This window comes from Solanum lycopersicum, chromosome 5, assembly GCF_036512215.1.
Source record: "Solanum lycopersicum chromosome 5, SLM_r2.1".
In the NCBI taxonomy this organism is placed as follows: domain Eukaryota; kingdom Viridiplantae; phylum Streptophyta; class Magnoliopsida; order Solanales; family Solanaceae; genus Solanum; species Solanum lycopersicum.
In genome coordinates, this window is record NC_090804.1 from 67794346 (window position 1) to 67809686 (window position 15341).

General features: G+C 35.4%; 1 protein-coding gene, 1 long non-coding RNA gene, 4 other non-coding genes and 1 pseudogene across 7 annotated transcripts; all 7 read right to left on the reverse strand.

The window, feature by feature from the left end:
- Window positions 1-377: 377 nt before the first annotated feature.
- Window positions 378-2887, reverse strand: LOC104647558 (uncharacterized). The gene is made up of 4 exons (XR_741637.4): window positions 2748-2887; window positions 2602-2646; window positions 1014-1336; window positions 378-781 (listed from the first exon to the last, which is right to left on the reverse strand). It is a non-coding gene; the product is annotated as an uncharacterized lncRNA (long non-coding RNA).
- Window positions 2888-4531: 1644 nt separating this feature from the next.
- U1.3 (U1 small nuclear RNA) lies at window positions 4532-4693 on the reverse strand. Its single transcript, NR_137314.2, is given in 1 exon segment — window positions 4532-4693. It is a non-coding gene; the product is annotated as a U1 small nuclear RNA (small nuclear RNA).
- A 466-nt stretch (window positions 4694-5159) lies between these two features.
- On the reverse strand, window positions 5160-5320 carry LOC138348991 (U1 spliceosomal RNA). The gene has a single exon (XR_011221480.1). It is a non-coding gene; the product is annotated as a U1 spliceosomal RNA (small nuclear RNA).
- Window positions 5321-6545: 1225 nt separating this feature from the next.
- Window positions 6546-6707, reverse strand: U1.2 (U1 small nuclear RNA). Its single transcript, NR_137320.1, has one exon. It is a non-coding gene; the product is annotated as a U1 small nuclear RNA (small nuclear RNA).
- A 925-nt stretch (window positions 6708-7632) lies between these two features.
- On the reverse strand, window positions 7633-7794 carry LOC112941588 (U1 spliceosomal RNA). The gene has a single exon (NR_137313.2). It is a non-coding gene; the product is annotated as a U1 spliceosomal RNA (small nuclear RNA).
- A 309-nt stretch (window positions 7795-8103) lies between these two features.
- Window positions 8104-8279, reverse strand: LOC112941616 (small nucleolar RNA U3; annotated as a pseudogene).
- Window positions 8280-8675: 396 nt separating this feature from the next.
- Window positions 8676-13876, reverse strand: LOC101258561 (protein-tyrosine-phosphatase MKP1). 2 transcript variants are annotated; one of them, XM_004239725.5, is made up of 4 exons: window positions 13692-13876; window positions 10193-12940; window positions 9437-9612; window positions 8676-8930 (listed from the first exon to the last, which is right to left on the reverse strand). In XM_004239725.5, the coding sequence occupies exons 2-3, from the start codon at window positions 12752-12754 to the stop codon at window positions 9517-9519; spliced, it is 2658 nt and encodes an 885-aa protein (XP_004239773.1). In that variant the 5' UTR covers window positions 12755-12940; window positions 13692-13876; the 3' UTR covers window positions 8676-8930; window positions 9437-9516. The 2 variants fall into 2 exon arrangements, with proteins under 2 accessions (XP_004239773.1, XP_010321373.1); XM_010323071.4 differs by having other exon boundaries at window positions 13734-13873.
- Between the last annotated feature and the right edge of the window lie 1465 nt (window positions 13877-15341).

A 15341-nucleotide genomic window follows, 5' to 3' on the forward strand; every position in this document is an offset into this window, starting at 1 on the left:
TCCATCCTGTTAAGATCCAGTTTAGTTCTTTTTGATTAATAATTAATAATATACAATTTTTCTAACTCAAATTAATCAAATCTTTGTTTGCGTCAGTAACACTCTACCGCTTTCCAGATTACCCATTTTTTTTTATAAAAAAAACTTTAACTCTCTAATACGACAGGTTTAAAATCACACGACTATAAAATATTTGGTATATATGATGTACTTTTAATCTAAAATCACAAATTACTTTTACTTTTTTTAAACTTCGTGACAAATCTAGGTATAACTATACTTAACTTTTCTTTTACTACTAGGAAACATAACACATTCTATGGCTTTAAATAACAATTAATATCTTAACTTGATATAATTAGATCTAGTAAACACACTTTTCAAGATGTGCATTCTCAAATGTTTATTATCAAAATTGAAGAGTTTACAAAGTCAATTTAAACCAAGTACTCGATACCTTTAACTTGATCTCAACGAACAACTAAATACGAACCGGACCAATTCTATTAACCAAAGCAGTACATAAGCCAACATAACATGTAAGCAAAGAGTGACAATGTTGTTCTCAAGAGTACAAACATATTGACCTCTCTAATTAAGAGTCACAACTACAAGATCTACTCAAACTATTTGACCTGAAAACAGCTAACAAAACTGTCGATTGAGCTATTTGTGTGCGAAAACAACTAGTTTCTGTTTAGATTATCTCAATCTTGTTTACCACATCCAATGCATCATAGTCTGGAGTCAGCCGAACGTGGCCTTTTTGGTTCCATCAGGCCTATTGAAAAGCGAACAAGCTTCATGTCAACAGTTTTCAGAAACAAAACATTCACTAAGGTCTAAGAACCAAAAAAACAGCCGCTGGCACGAAAATGGGATTCTATGTGGCATAGCATGATGATGGTGATCAACAGAACACCAACAACCTTATACTTAAGTATACTACATTGCAAATTACCGAGCCGTGAAATGAAAAATACAAAAAGATCATCTGATATGTGGGCATTTACCTGATCAAAAGTGTTCACTTTCTTTCTTCTTGTCAGCATGGATATCAACAATGAAAACTAAGGTGTTATTATCCTCGATCTTCTTCATTGCTGACTCGGTGATTAAAGGACAATTGAGGATTTTGTAATGATCCAGCTTGTTCCTTGGAGGTGCACTAATATGGGGATACTTTGGGTTTCTATCCTTCTTCAATGTCCTGGGCCTGTGAAAGGTGACTTTTGTTTGTATCTTCTTTGCCGTCTTCTTTATGGTTGAGCCAGATTTCACAGCCTTGGCAACCTTTGCAGCCCGAGCTTTGGGTCTGCCTTTTTTGTGCTACTAGCTGTGACCCAAAAGATAGAACAAAATCAATGTGATGCAATGTCACCATTTCCTTAATGTAAAACCAAATGTAAGGGGTTGCTGGTTTTGTACATTACAGAAGAGGCAAAATCTCAGTTCTTTTTCTATTCGTGTAAAGAGCTGAAAACTCAAAACTTGCAAAATATTCTAACATGTATCTGTTTCATATACATCAGCCATTGTACGCTAAAAAGCTAAGAAAACAAACAATTATAGGCTAGTCTAAGTACATTGTTCAATTTTCCTTCAATGCATCTCCAACCCTCTTCATCTCCACAACCAACCAGAAGAAATTAATAGTAATGCATATCACTTTTTCTACAGCAGTGCCATTGGAAATATAACTTCTAGTTTTTCTGCTACTAGAAAGAAAGAAATGATCTTTAGAATTCCCAAGTCCTATTAGACTCTTTTGTAAGTCTCTTTGGGTTCGTTATGCCAAATGGGGAACTTATTACTGGACATTACAAGGCAATCGAACAAGCAAAGGTCCGCTTTCCCAACTTCCAACCTCCATTAAACAGAAAATAAGAACTACGAAAAGAACATCGCAACACGAAGACCAATCAAATCGCAGTTCAAGCAATTACAACTACTTTAGCTTATCAATTTACAATATACAAATCAATCAACCAACTACAACTCAAATCAAAATTAGTCCAGTTTAGCAAAATAAATCCACTATACACATTCCGCTCTATCATTGCGACCTCATAACACGAAAATCAGTCAATTCGCAGTTCAAGTCCATTCGTACGCCAAAATTTAAACTATTGAAGATCCACAGTTCACACAAAGCTTATCAAAATACAGTATAATTGGAAGAATGACAAATTAAACAGTCAATCAACTAACTACAGTTCAATCAAAATTTGTTAATCAGCTAAAGAAATCCACTCCATCCATTTCGACATCCATTCAGCAAAAAAAAACTACGAAAATGAACAGCAATTCACAGTTCAAGCACATTTGCATTCCAAAACTTGCTGGTAATGAAGGTCCAAAATCCATGCAAATACAACTTCTTTAGCGTATCAAAAATCCGTAATGATCGAAAAACTAACAAATCAATCAATCAACTAACTACTGAATCAAAATTTGTCAAGTTCAGCCAACTGAATCCACTCAACCAATTCCAATTTCAGATAACTCTTCTCTTAAGGCAAATTAAAGGCTCTACAAAACCAGCAGTTCTCTAGCTTCGCATAATTCAGTAGTAAAAAAGTACATAATGAAGCTAAATACCTTTCGCCGGAGCCATTTTGACAGTTACTGCAACCCGGACCTTACCTACATCAAATCATACAAAAAAAACAATGAGTTACATATATATACAGCTGTTCACTTTCGTAGAAGGAACTTCCGGCAACGGCCGGCGAGACTTGACCAACCTGTAGGAGAAAGCGACGGGAGTTATTGCAGCCGCCGGTGAAGTCGTAGGACTGAACAATGACAGTGATAAAGTACTTGGGCTTGGGCCTGCTTTAAATATTTGGGCCTTATTGTGTTTTCCTCTTATAATACTCAGTTGGTTGCCATTTAGGTCTCGACTATCGATTGAAGGATCACTATTTAAACTAGGGAACTTTCACATATAGTTACTCAAAAATAGTTTAATTACGCTTTAAAATATAGTTTGTTAATTATGATTCGTAGTCAAATGTTATAGGAAGGAAAGTGAGGACAAAGGCGAGCGAGAGAGGACAAAGAGTGGAAAAGATGTGAATTCTATATGTATACTGATTAGATAATTGTATATATGCTGGTATACATATGTATCTGTATATCTAGAGAGTGAGAATGAGGGATGGAGGAGAGAGACGAGCGAGATTGAGAGAGAGGGAAACAATTTGTATAATTTGCATCTTGTTTGTATAATTCGTAGGTATGTTTGCATATGTTTTTTGTATAATTGAGTTATACAAAGTCTGAAATTATATAAATATAATCTAATTCTGAAATTATATAAATATAATCTAACTCAAAATAAACGAATTGATACAAACATAAACATATAAACTTTAAGCAGTTACACCAATTGTAGCCATCGTGTATAAATTTTTGTATGTTTCCTCGTTTAGATCAACTTTACACATTTAAGACTGAAGTTGAAAAAAATAGTGTTTGAAGTTTAAATTCGAATAAAATATATGTTGGATTTGTCTATTTATAATGTGCACCTCAATATTATTGACCTATTTATACCATGCATTCAATATGTATATATATGAAGTTGTAAAAATCTAAAACATTGAATAAGTTACAATTAAATATTCACAAGAAAAATATTTGAATTAGCCATTCAAATCTACTAATAGTTATTATCATTTTTATTGGTTAACTTATTTCGTCGATAGTTTAAAGTCAAAATGTTTTATTGTGTACCTCACGATATAATCAAATTAACAATAGCATTTGTTATATATATCGTAAGCACTAACAACTGAAAATGATTATTCTCATACAATATATTATCAGGTAAAAATAATTAGACATGTGATTAGGCAAATATTTATGACGTAGACTCGATCACTTGAAAAGACCTTACTCATGCGCCCCTCTAAAGTGCGATAAAGTTCACCAACCTAGGTCATGAGCCTTCTTGATCAAACATTGACCCTATTCACTTAATGATGTGGGACTAAAGTGATCCTTCTTAGATAGGCAAATTTTGCTGTCCAAAAAAAGCACTTTTTGCTAATTTTACAGCTTAATGCTAGCCTGTTTAATGATTATTTAGGAGTCTAACATCAATGTCAATAGTGTCAGAATCGGAATCTTCATTAACAAGAGTCAGACTATATATATAAAATTAGTAAATATTTAAGTTAAAGTCAAAAGGACTCAATATATAGTAGTATATATTGCATACGTTTAAAAAATTATATTTATTTACACAATATAATTTTTCGTGAAGGGGTGTCAATTGACGACAACACAAGGAAAGAAAAAGGAATTACATGATTAATTCCAAATAAGCCAAATGCATGTGCTGAGTATTGTTCATGAATAGCTATGAACAAGTTTATGACATATGTAGTGTTACGCGTTCATCCTAATTCAATAGCTCAGTAAATCAAATTTCTAACAAAATCCATAAAGTTTAAATCACAAATCAACCATTAGACTTATGATTAGGAGTAGAATTAAACATAAACATTTAGAATTTGAATTGGGCAGGGGCCGCGCGAACACAGGCCCTCACAGCAACAAATTATGACGTAGGCTCGACCACTTGGGCCGACCTTAGATTGGCACCCCTCCAAAGTGCAATGGAGGTCACCAACCTAGGCCATGGGTCTTATTGATCGCCTATTGACCCCGTCCAGGTAAGTATGTTTCTTGGTAGTACTTTGTCTTTTTTTATAGTATATCCTCATTCCTCTTATGTCTTCTTCACTTGGCGATGTGGGAGTAAATCATCGTTTTTCAATTCAATTTAATGAACTTCTATTAGTTTTCATTAATATTACGACACTATCCTAACAATTAATCCAAATAATTAAAAAGACCAAACCCACCCGCTCCACGAAACCATAAGAAAATTTGTATCCATTATTAATATGAACTTATAATTTATCATTCATTTTATTATTGTTTACTTAATTATTTTTATTTAATAATAGTCATACTTTTAAAAATAGTGTAGTAAATGATTTCATGAACAATTCTATCAACCTAATTGTTTGTTTAATTTCTCTTTTGTTTTATAGAAAACAATCTTAATTATTTAGAACGTGAGTACAGATATAATTCACAACTCTATAAATGAGATACGATATAATAGTTGTCTTTAGGATTGGGTAGGGGCTGCGCGAACGCAGGCCCCCTCAACAACAAATTATGACGTAGGCTCGACTACTTGAGCCGACCTTAGGCAGGCACCCCTCCAAAGTGCAATGGAGGTCACAAGCCTAGGCCATGGGTCTTATTGATCACCCATTGACCCCGTCCAGGTAAGTATGTTTCTTTGTTGTCCTTGGCCCTTATTTATAGTGTCTCATCATTACTCCTTTTGTTTTCTTTTACTTAGCGATGTGGGAGCAAGTCATCGTTCTTCAATTATTATCTCAAATTGAAATTCCATCAGTTACACATTCAACCTTTTGCACAAATGCTCATCCCGACTAAGCATTTTCGTTGTCATCTGTATTATAAGAAGAAACGAATAACGACATAATGAATGGTAAACTTTTTCTTAATCTATTCGAACGAATAACAAATAAGAATGCAGTTCTTTTGATGGTCCTACTGTCATTTTATTTCGACGATAGCATAAACTATATAGAGTAGTACGAGCCTATAGAACAGATCCTGTAGTACAATAGTACGGCCGAGAAGAAATGAAGACAGACAAGAATGTAGCAGCAGAGAAACAGATATGTAGTTTATGAATGATGGCCACTTTGAATTGTCATAGTTAAAGGTATTAGGAAAAAAAAGGTACAACTTTCCAGGATTTCGAATGATTTCATAGTCATTTTCAAGTTGGCGTAAACCAGATTTTGAATAACGAGTGTACCAAGAGCTCATTTTCGTTTCAAGAAAAGCGTTTGGGGTTCTGCAGAACCTGTAAATAAGATGTTATATGCATGTTTGCTTAGTTATTGTCAGTCACAAAAGGTAGTCGAGAACGATCCTCTATGGCTCCACGACCCCTGGAAGGCCACGAAGGATGTTGATCACGAGCTAGTCCCATGGTCAGTCGTGCCAATCAATGTTGCTACAATGTAATATGAAAGAAATGAAATGATTAGCCAGGCTGAGAACGATCATCTACTGCACCATGACCCCCGAAAGGCCATGGAGACTGTCAATCACACGCTCGAGTGGACGTTAATGTAGTGGGCAATGGAGGCATTGTTTTTTGCTCAGTCAAGTAACAGAGTTATTACTTTAGTGTGAGAGATTAAGATTTTAATCTCACTTGTTGTATTCGAAGTTTGTATTCACTTTTGCTTGTGATTAGCGATCCTGTGTGACATGTCATGATTTTAGTCCTGAGCAAGGAGGTTTCCATATAAAACTCTATCTTCATTGTCGATTACATAAGTTCTTTACTTCATTTATCGATGTCAAAAACAAGGCTCGAGAAAGAAAAACTAAATCAACCTATTTGTTTATGCTTCATTGCAATAATCACAAACCTGTCAATGAGATACACAAGAAAACAGTTGTATTTTGAATTGGATAGGGGCTGCGCGAACGCAGGCCCCCACTGCAACAAATTATGACGTAGGCTCGACTGCTTGAGCCGACCTTAGACAAGCACCCCTCCGAAGTGCAATGGAGGTCACAAGCCTAGGCCATGGGTCTTATTGATCGCCCAATGACCCCGTCCAGGTAAGTATGTTTCTTCGTTGTACTTGGTCTTTTTTATAGTATATCCCCATTCCTCTTCTGTCTTCTTCACTTGGCGATGTGGGAGTAAGTCATCGTTTTTCAATTCAATTTAATGAACTTTTATTAGCTTTCATTAATAACGCTCTTCACTTGCCGTTTATTTATTTTTTTCGAAGAGTTATGATTTTTCCGAATGAGTTGTGACCTTTTGAAAGGGTTGTAATTTAACTTTTATAAAAGACACAATAAGCATATTTTCACACATTACTGTTTATTGGCTATAAAAAGAGGAGTTTCGTCAAATTTTTAAACTACAATTTTAAAAGTTTTTCATAGTCCTTCTTCTTCTTCTTAAAACACTTATATTCAAAGTTGACATCTTTTTACATTGAATCGTTAAGATTTTTTTAAAAAAAGTGACTTTTCCGATGAGTTGTGACCTTTTTCGAATTATTGTAACTTTTACGATAAGAAATATGCACATGTTCATGCTACCGTATGATAACTATATGGAGGAGTCTCCTCTCATTTTAAAATTCAATCTTTTTTATGTTTTCTATTCTTATCTTCTTTAAAACTCATGTTTGATTTAACATACGTTAAAAGTATATCTTTTATATTTAATATCAATGTTTATTTATTTATATTTAAAGTAAGAACTACAACAATACGCTAATAACTAAGTAATGCACCATGGGGGAGGGAGGAGAAAGGAGTGATTAACATTCACTGGTAATCATAAGAAAATTTGTATCCACTATTTTATTATTATTTAATTAATTTTTTTTATTTAGTAATAGTCATATTATTGTAAATGTGTATATTAGATCACAAAAAATGAAGCTTTTAAATATAAATTATTGAGAATGTGAGTACTGATATAATTTATAAGACTATAAATGAGATACTAGAAAATGATTTTCTTTTGAATTGGGTAGGGGCTGCGCGAACGCAGGCCCCCTCTGCAACAAATTATGACGTAGGCTCGACTACTTGAGCCGACCTTAGGCAGGCACCCCTCCAAAGTGCAATGGAGGTCACAAGCCTAGGCCATGGGTCTTATTGATCGCCCATTGACCCCGTCCAGGTAAGTATGTTTCTCCGTTGTCCTTCGCCCTATTTTATAGTATCTCATCATTAATCTTCTGTTTTCTTTGCTTAGCAATGTGGGAGTAAGTCATTATTTTTGGATTTTCATTTCTATTTATTGAACATCCATCAGTTATCACATTTTCTACATATAATGTGGCATACGCTTATTTTTGAATGATTTCATAGTAGGCGTAAACCAGATTCTGAATAACCAATGTAGCAAGAGTTTGGGGTTCTGCAGAGAACGATGTAATATGAAAGAAATGAAATGATTAGCCTTCCCTATTTTTGGATTTGGAATTTGACATCTCAAGGCGGTAAACCAGGCTCAGAACGATCATCCACTGCACCATGACCCTCGAAAGGTGCCATGCACGCTCGAGCCTCATGGCCATGATTCATCCACCAGACTTGGTATCCTGTCTCGTTAGAAGTCAAGGATTCAGTGGTACGAGCCTATAGAACAGATCCTGTTCAAGTAAGGTCGTGTCTGTCTATGTTTCTGCAATGTAATATAAAGACTTGGCTCTCTAGCTAGCTTATCAAATGTTTGCACTCTTACCACTAAGACAAAAATTATCCACCATTCTACTTGTAGTCCTAAACCCACAATTAAATGCTGAATGATTTAGTCATTCATCAACCATACAGCTAATCAGAATATTGATCAAACAAATTCACCTATTGCATCAATATAGAACAATAACAAATCCAACGTAATCCCACAAGGTGAGGTCTAAAAAGGTAGTGTACCACTACCTTGTGAAGGTAGAGAGGTTGTTTCCGATGGAAACTCGGCTCAAGTAAAACATATCAACATCAGATTGAAAAGGAAAAAACAGTAGGGAAGACGCCGGCTATGTCAAAAGAAAGGCTAAAAATGGTTTGGAACCAAAAGGCAACAGCAGTTTTGATAATCATTGGCACAAAGGCATTGTACATAATGAAAGGATTAAAAACAACTATAGATCAAGAACTATTTTGATGCCTAAACTGGCTTTGAAATATCTAATTTCTAAGTCATGGCCAATGTACAATGATAAGTCGGCCAATTGCCTCTAAACGGTCATCGGGTGTTGCAGCAACTACATGTACATTCAGGTGAACCACCTCTGACAACTTCTAAAAGCAGCCTCCTCCTGCAGAAGAGAAACACAAAATAACTCGTCAGTTAAGGTGACGGTAAAGTAAACAGACGATCTTGAACCTTGCTCAACCACAAAGTTGAGGAGCGCTCAAGACCATATAACGGAGACAACAATAGCTAGTTCTCTCAACCAATGTAGGCACCCACGCCCAAGACTGAGATAATACAAAGAAACGTGTAAAGACTATAGTTTACATATTAAAACATATACTGTTTTCAACTCCTCAGACCCAAGAAATGCAACCAAACTCCAACACTGAATGATCGATAGATAACATCACAGTCCAAATCTAAAGAATTCTTTTTCTTTTTTTTTTAGAATAGATTCACCTAATGATTTTGCCTCCGGGGGAATTTGAATCTGAGACAACTCACTTGATTAACCACTAGGCAACACCCTTGAGTATAGAATATTCGTTTTAAATGACAACCATGAAGAATTTTTTCCCAAACATATTGCAGGTACTATATATTTGTAGTAGTATTTCGGATACATACCTACACATTATGGTCAGGTGGACTTCACTCAAAAGCCAGTAAAATTATGGAAGCTGAAAATGTACGAAAGAGGAGGTGATCTACTGGAACGCCTGATGTGCCCTTGAACATGTTAGCTTAACCGGGGAACTCAAAAATGCTAGGAGCTCAGCAGGTTCTTCATCTTCTTTCACAACCTATCAATCGCATGTATAGAGAGAATAAGCATTGAGATAAAAACACATCAAACAGTATAACACAAATCTAGATAATAACCCATCCACCCGAGACCAAATGAAAGAAAACAGAACAGAACAGAAGGGAAGGGGTAGAACACCACTTGGGAAAATCCAAGAAAAATACACATCATCCTGCAACTTTGTGAGTGCTTATGCCACCAACAATTCGGGGAAGCTATTAACTGATACTGATCTTAATTAATTAAATAGAAGAACGAATTGTATAGACATGTTATATTAGCATCTTTGTTTTTCCACGCATAAATAATGCAGTTTCAACTCTCAAGAAAATATAACTTGCTAAATTAACTAAAAAATAAGAGAAGGTCAAAGGCAAAGTATGAAGAGCATTTCCTGATTCTAGCCACATACTAATTTCATTTTTTCATTTTGTTTTGTGAATGTTACAGCTGAAACATAGAAGACCCCATCTATCAAATACTATGAGCAGCTAAAAAAAATCATATATGAGCGGCTCCAAAACTTGGATCAAGAAAAGCATGCAACAATAGTACAAGAGTATGAAATAGTGATATACCTCAATGTTGGTGTCATTTGGCAGAACCATTCGATGAAGAACATCTGAAGCAGCCTGTTTCCAGTCAATCTCCCCTGGATCACCACCAAGCCCTTTGCAGCTTACCTTCCGGACCTTGCTAATCTCACAAATAAAAGACCTTCCTACCCAAACATACACAGCTCTACCTGCATCTTTTCCAGAACCTGAAGTTGGAATAATGAAAATATATGCATTTTTAGAATCCAAATCATCAATGCTACAAATAGCGAGTTTCTCCAAGCTGGGCCAACGATATACAACATGTTCCACTAGGTTACAAGATGCCCCACCAGTATCCACAACACCATTTAACACAGCCGTGCTCCTTTCATTGCATGGTATTTTCTCCCATAACTCACGAAAGCCACTAAAAACAGCAGATTCTTTATCAGAAGGAATACCAATGCCTAAAATATCTAAAGAACTATGCAATTCATCCATTTTACACTCAATTATCTCTTGTGGGGAATGTAAAATCTCAGCTGCAGTCCCTGCTTCATTAAAAGACTCATTTGTCGCTTCTGATATGCCAACATCACCTTGGTCATTGGCAACACTCTTCAAATGACCTGATTTACTGTCAAAATCATCAGTCAGCGATGGAAGCTTGAGACCCTTCGATAAACTACCTCTCCGCTCCGCAATGGAGAGGGGAAACTTTTTAGACAACGGAGGAGCTGTTTGTGAAGAAGTCTGGGAAGTGAAGTTGACATCAATATATTTTGAAGTTTTAGATATGGACTGTGGAGAAATCTTGGAAGGGAGAACAGATACACTGGAGTCAGACGGTGTTGAAGAAGTTAAATCTGCACAAGAGATAACTGAAGGTGACACAACTGGAGAATCAGAAAGACATTTTGAATTGATGCTTGAATCAGACGAGATGGAGTCTGGAGAGAGATAAGGAGGTGATGAGGCTGATGATGAAGAAGATGTTGAAGATAAGGATATTGCAGTTGGTGATGGTGAACACAAAGACGATGAAGACAACATAGAAGAAGAATCTAGTTGGTTAGTTCCACAATTGTCTCTCTTTACAAACATAGAATCAGGAAAGACTCTAGAGATACCTGACTTCGTTGAAAAGACAAAATCCCTCATATTATTCCCCGATACAAATTTTCGCCTTAGCATGCTCCAAGAACTTTCTCTAACTGGAAGGTGGGTTTCATGTTCAGTCTCACACGACGCAAAAGGAGGAACAAAGCCACCTGAAGTAGCTTTTTGGAAAATCTCAAAGTCAACATCATAATTATCCACCTTTCTTTCCCCTGGACAAATCTTACTTGATGACTCAACAACATCCCGTCCATTCTTTAATTTGTCCATCAATGGCAGGAAATTGGAGAAAGCATCCCAGAAGTACAGAGGTTCCTCACCTTCAAGGACTGTTATGATAGGGCCCTGCACTTTCTCATAACGAACAATCTGGCAAACAGCCCCACTGGCATCTCTTTCCATGATTGCTTCACATTTCTTACCAATCCATACATATACCGATGAAGGTATGTGTATAATAAATGCACCTCTAGAATCTAATGCTGCCGGTGAGGGATCATTTAACATTTTTGGGACGAGATGCAAAGGATCGTATGGTGAATGAGGTGCAACTCTGTACATCCTTAATAATGAACTTGGGCTCAAAGGAGAAGCATGAACCCTTTTTTGGCATTGTAATAACTGACAAGCAAAACCCATATTTGGATCCGCAATACCCCTTGCTGCCTTTACATACTCAAAGGCATCATCAAAACTTTGTCCTTCTCTCCACATACGATAAGCAATAACCAACGAGGTTGACCGAGAGACCCCTTGGCAGCAATGAACAAAAACCTTCCCATGTTGCTCCCTGACATCTTCAAAGTAGTCAAAAACATCATAGAGAATACTAGTAATATCTTCTGATGGGCTATCCTGCAACCACAAAGTCCGGTATACGAAATCAGACTTGAAATACTCTGGGCATACAAACCCCACACAGTTAAGAACATGGGTAATCCCATTTTGTTTTAGTATATCCTTATCTCTTGCCACTGCATCCCCACCAAGATATATGTGTTCGGCCACCTTTGAACACTCCTTATCGAAGAAAGCAATTTTTTCCCTTCTCACAAGCCCACCATTAGCCTCTGGATTTTTATGTATGTTTGACAAATCCAGTTTAAGCCTCTCACTGTTGCTGTGTGAATCCCTCCCACTGGGGGTGGCAGGAAGCGGCCACTCTCCAATATCATCAGATCCTGCTCTCGGCCACTCATCTAAACTTCTACGAGCAATTGCTAATGGCTGCAATGGTGGCAGACACGACCTAGCCTTGAAACTATGTTGCGACCTAGGAGTTAAAGGCCTCCGACCGTGAGAACTATTACTTCCATTTGGGTCCAAGCCATCTTTTTCCGTATCTGGGTTAAGCGGAGGCAGAGAAGTCCTCGAAGACGACCAAGATGCTGACCTCCAGTACATTCTCCGACCATTTGCAAGTTGACATTGTTCCTGAGAACCATCAGCTCCACCAGCTGAAGCATCTTCCTTTCCCGGCATTCCGACAATCAAAACTAGGGACAAACTCTAACTGCCACAGTGAAACTTCAGATACAAAATTCCCTAAGAACTTTCAAAATTCTGGTTTTGAAAATTACATCCAGTAAAACTAACCCGAAAAACCACCAAATCAGCACCACCCCAAGTAAACCGAACTAAACAATACTACAGCTCCACAAATTTCACCTGCAAAAGTGTTGAACAAAAAACATAAAAAAAACAAGTCAAACAAAGTCAAAATACTCCACACAACCAACAACTACATACGCAACAACGTCCCAACCCCAAAGTCGAGTCTTGGGAGGGTAGAGTATACGCAACATTAACTCTACCCCCAATGATAAAGAGGTCATTTCTGATAGACCCTCAGCTCAAAACTCCACACAACCAATTACTGAATATCAACCAAACAATCAACTAGTTCTTAGGAGGGTGAAGTGTCACCTTACCCCTACCCCAAAGATAAAGAGGTCATTTCCAAATTCCAATAAACCTTCAGCTCAAGACTCCACACAGCCAATTACCAAAAATTCAACCAAACAATCAACTACACTTCAACAACAAAACTAGTCAGGTCAGATATATTCACCCTTATATACCCATTTTGCTCTATTTAAACCCCCTTCACTCCAACATAACTACACAATCAAAACCCCCCCATAAAAAACAAATCTTTCACAAATCTGAGATTCAGAACCTAGCAGCATAACACATAAACAACAGTAACTAACCAAGATCTAAAAAACCCACACTCAAAAAAACACAAAAATTCAAGAAAACACCATATCTTTAAAGGATTCAAAAACCCCAAGTGTTAAAAGTAAGTGTACAGTCTCTAAGTGAATCCATACAGTAAAAAAAATAAAATTAAAAACACCCAATTTATGCTATGTATTGAAAAACAGAAAAAAGGGAAAATCTTGGATTTATAACTTACTGAACATAAATAAAAGTTGCCATCATTGATAAAGAGACTCACAAGAACAGATTTTTGCCAAGGAAGTGTGTGTGAAGAGTATAAACAAGAACGATGAGAGGTGTAAAAGACTGTAGCAAAAAACAATGAAATGATAGAAAGAGAAAAAAAAAAAAAAACAATATAGCGTCCCTTTTCTTTTCTTTTTTTAATTTTTTTTCTTTATTTATCTCGTTTACCTGCGGTGGATATGACTGTTCCTCCTTTGCTCGAGTTTTCGAGTTCAAACTTTATGTATAAATAATCAACCTTATTAATGAGTCTCTTTTAATAAGAAATTACATCGTGTGAATTCAGAATAGTATAACATTATTGAGGGAATAAGATACATCAAGTGAGAAATCAAAAAAAAAAAACTTCGAATTTAACCGTTAAAAACAGACTAAACACAAAAATTACATTTTCGCGCCTTTTATGTTTTTAATTGTTTATTGTTTTCTTTCTTATATAAACTACGTATCAGTTTTTCTGTATAAAAAATAAATTTTTGATGTTGAGTTGATCAGCATATAGAGAGGTAAACTCAGTAATACTGACGAAGTGATTCACTCGTAAAAACAGAGTAACTTAACTAAATTTGAAATATTCGAAGAACATTGAGTTTAAAATGTTTATACAAGTATCTATTATAAACAAAAAGGAAATAGGGAAGTAAAATGGCAAAGTAATAGTTAAAAATCAGGTTAATTGAAAAATATATCTTTGTTTAAAATTTGTGTAGACTAATGAATCGTAATTCTTCAAAAATTATCAAATTGCTAGTATGCTTCTATAAGAAATGAAATTTACCTCGGGAAATTTTGATTCAAATTTATAGACAGTTATGTTTTGAATATGAGAGTTTTCTCTCGACTCTACCATTTATATAGCGGTGTAGGAGCTGAGTTAAGAACAGAGCAGTAATTGAATTGTCCATTATATTTTTATTAGATATGTCCGTCATTTATTCGAATGACCTTTTCATAAATAGAAATTGCCTGATTTACGTTTCATTAATCACAAATGTTGAACAGAACAAGAAACAAATCAAATTGTCAAATATGGGTCTCGAAGAAAGGAGAAATTAATTACGCGGAGTTTCAACTGAGTTAATTAGTCAATGTAGTTTTGAATTCATTCTTGACTCTGCCACTAGTATAACGTAATTCGAGTCAAAATAAAGACTGGAGCAGTAAATGAAATAGTCCTTTTTACACTTTATCATATATGTTTATATATATTATTTTCTTGACCTGGTTCTTCCGTTACAAAAAAAAATTATTTTTTTCTATGATATTTGATATTTTATTTAAGCTCGGTTAATTTAAATTCATACATATAGGACTTGTTTTGGGCCAACACTTTCAATATTAGATTTTTAATTTAGGTCGAAAAAAACACTAATCAATCACACTACAATCTTATGTTGATGAATTACAAACTTAATTAGTGGAATTCAATATTTTGAAACACATAAATATGAATATTTAATTGGAGTATAAAAGCATCTAAATATATTTATTTTGTGAATAAGGTTTAAAATATTTTTAAACTATGTGAATTTTAAATAAAAATATTCTAAATTAATAATTTGGCTCGAAAATGTATGTTTTTGTCACACGTTAACATGTC

Bases quoted from the DNA above. Each gene is read 5' to 3' on its own strand.
- LOC101258561 (XM_004239725.5), bottom strand. From the start codon at position 12,754: ATGCCGGGAAAGGAAGATGCTTCAGCTGGTGGAGCTGATGGTTCTCAG. The intron at 9,613-10,192 runs GTATATCACTAT...TGCGATTGATAG, and splicing joins CAAATGACACCAACATTGAG to GTTGTGAAAGAAGATGAAGA.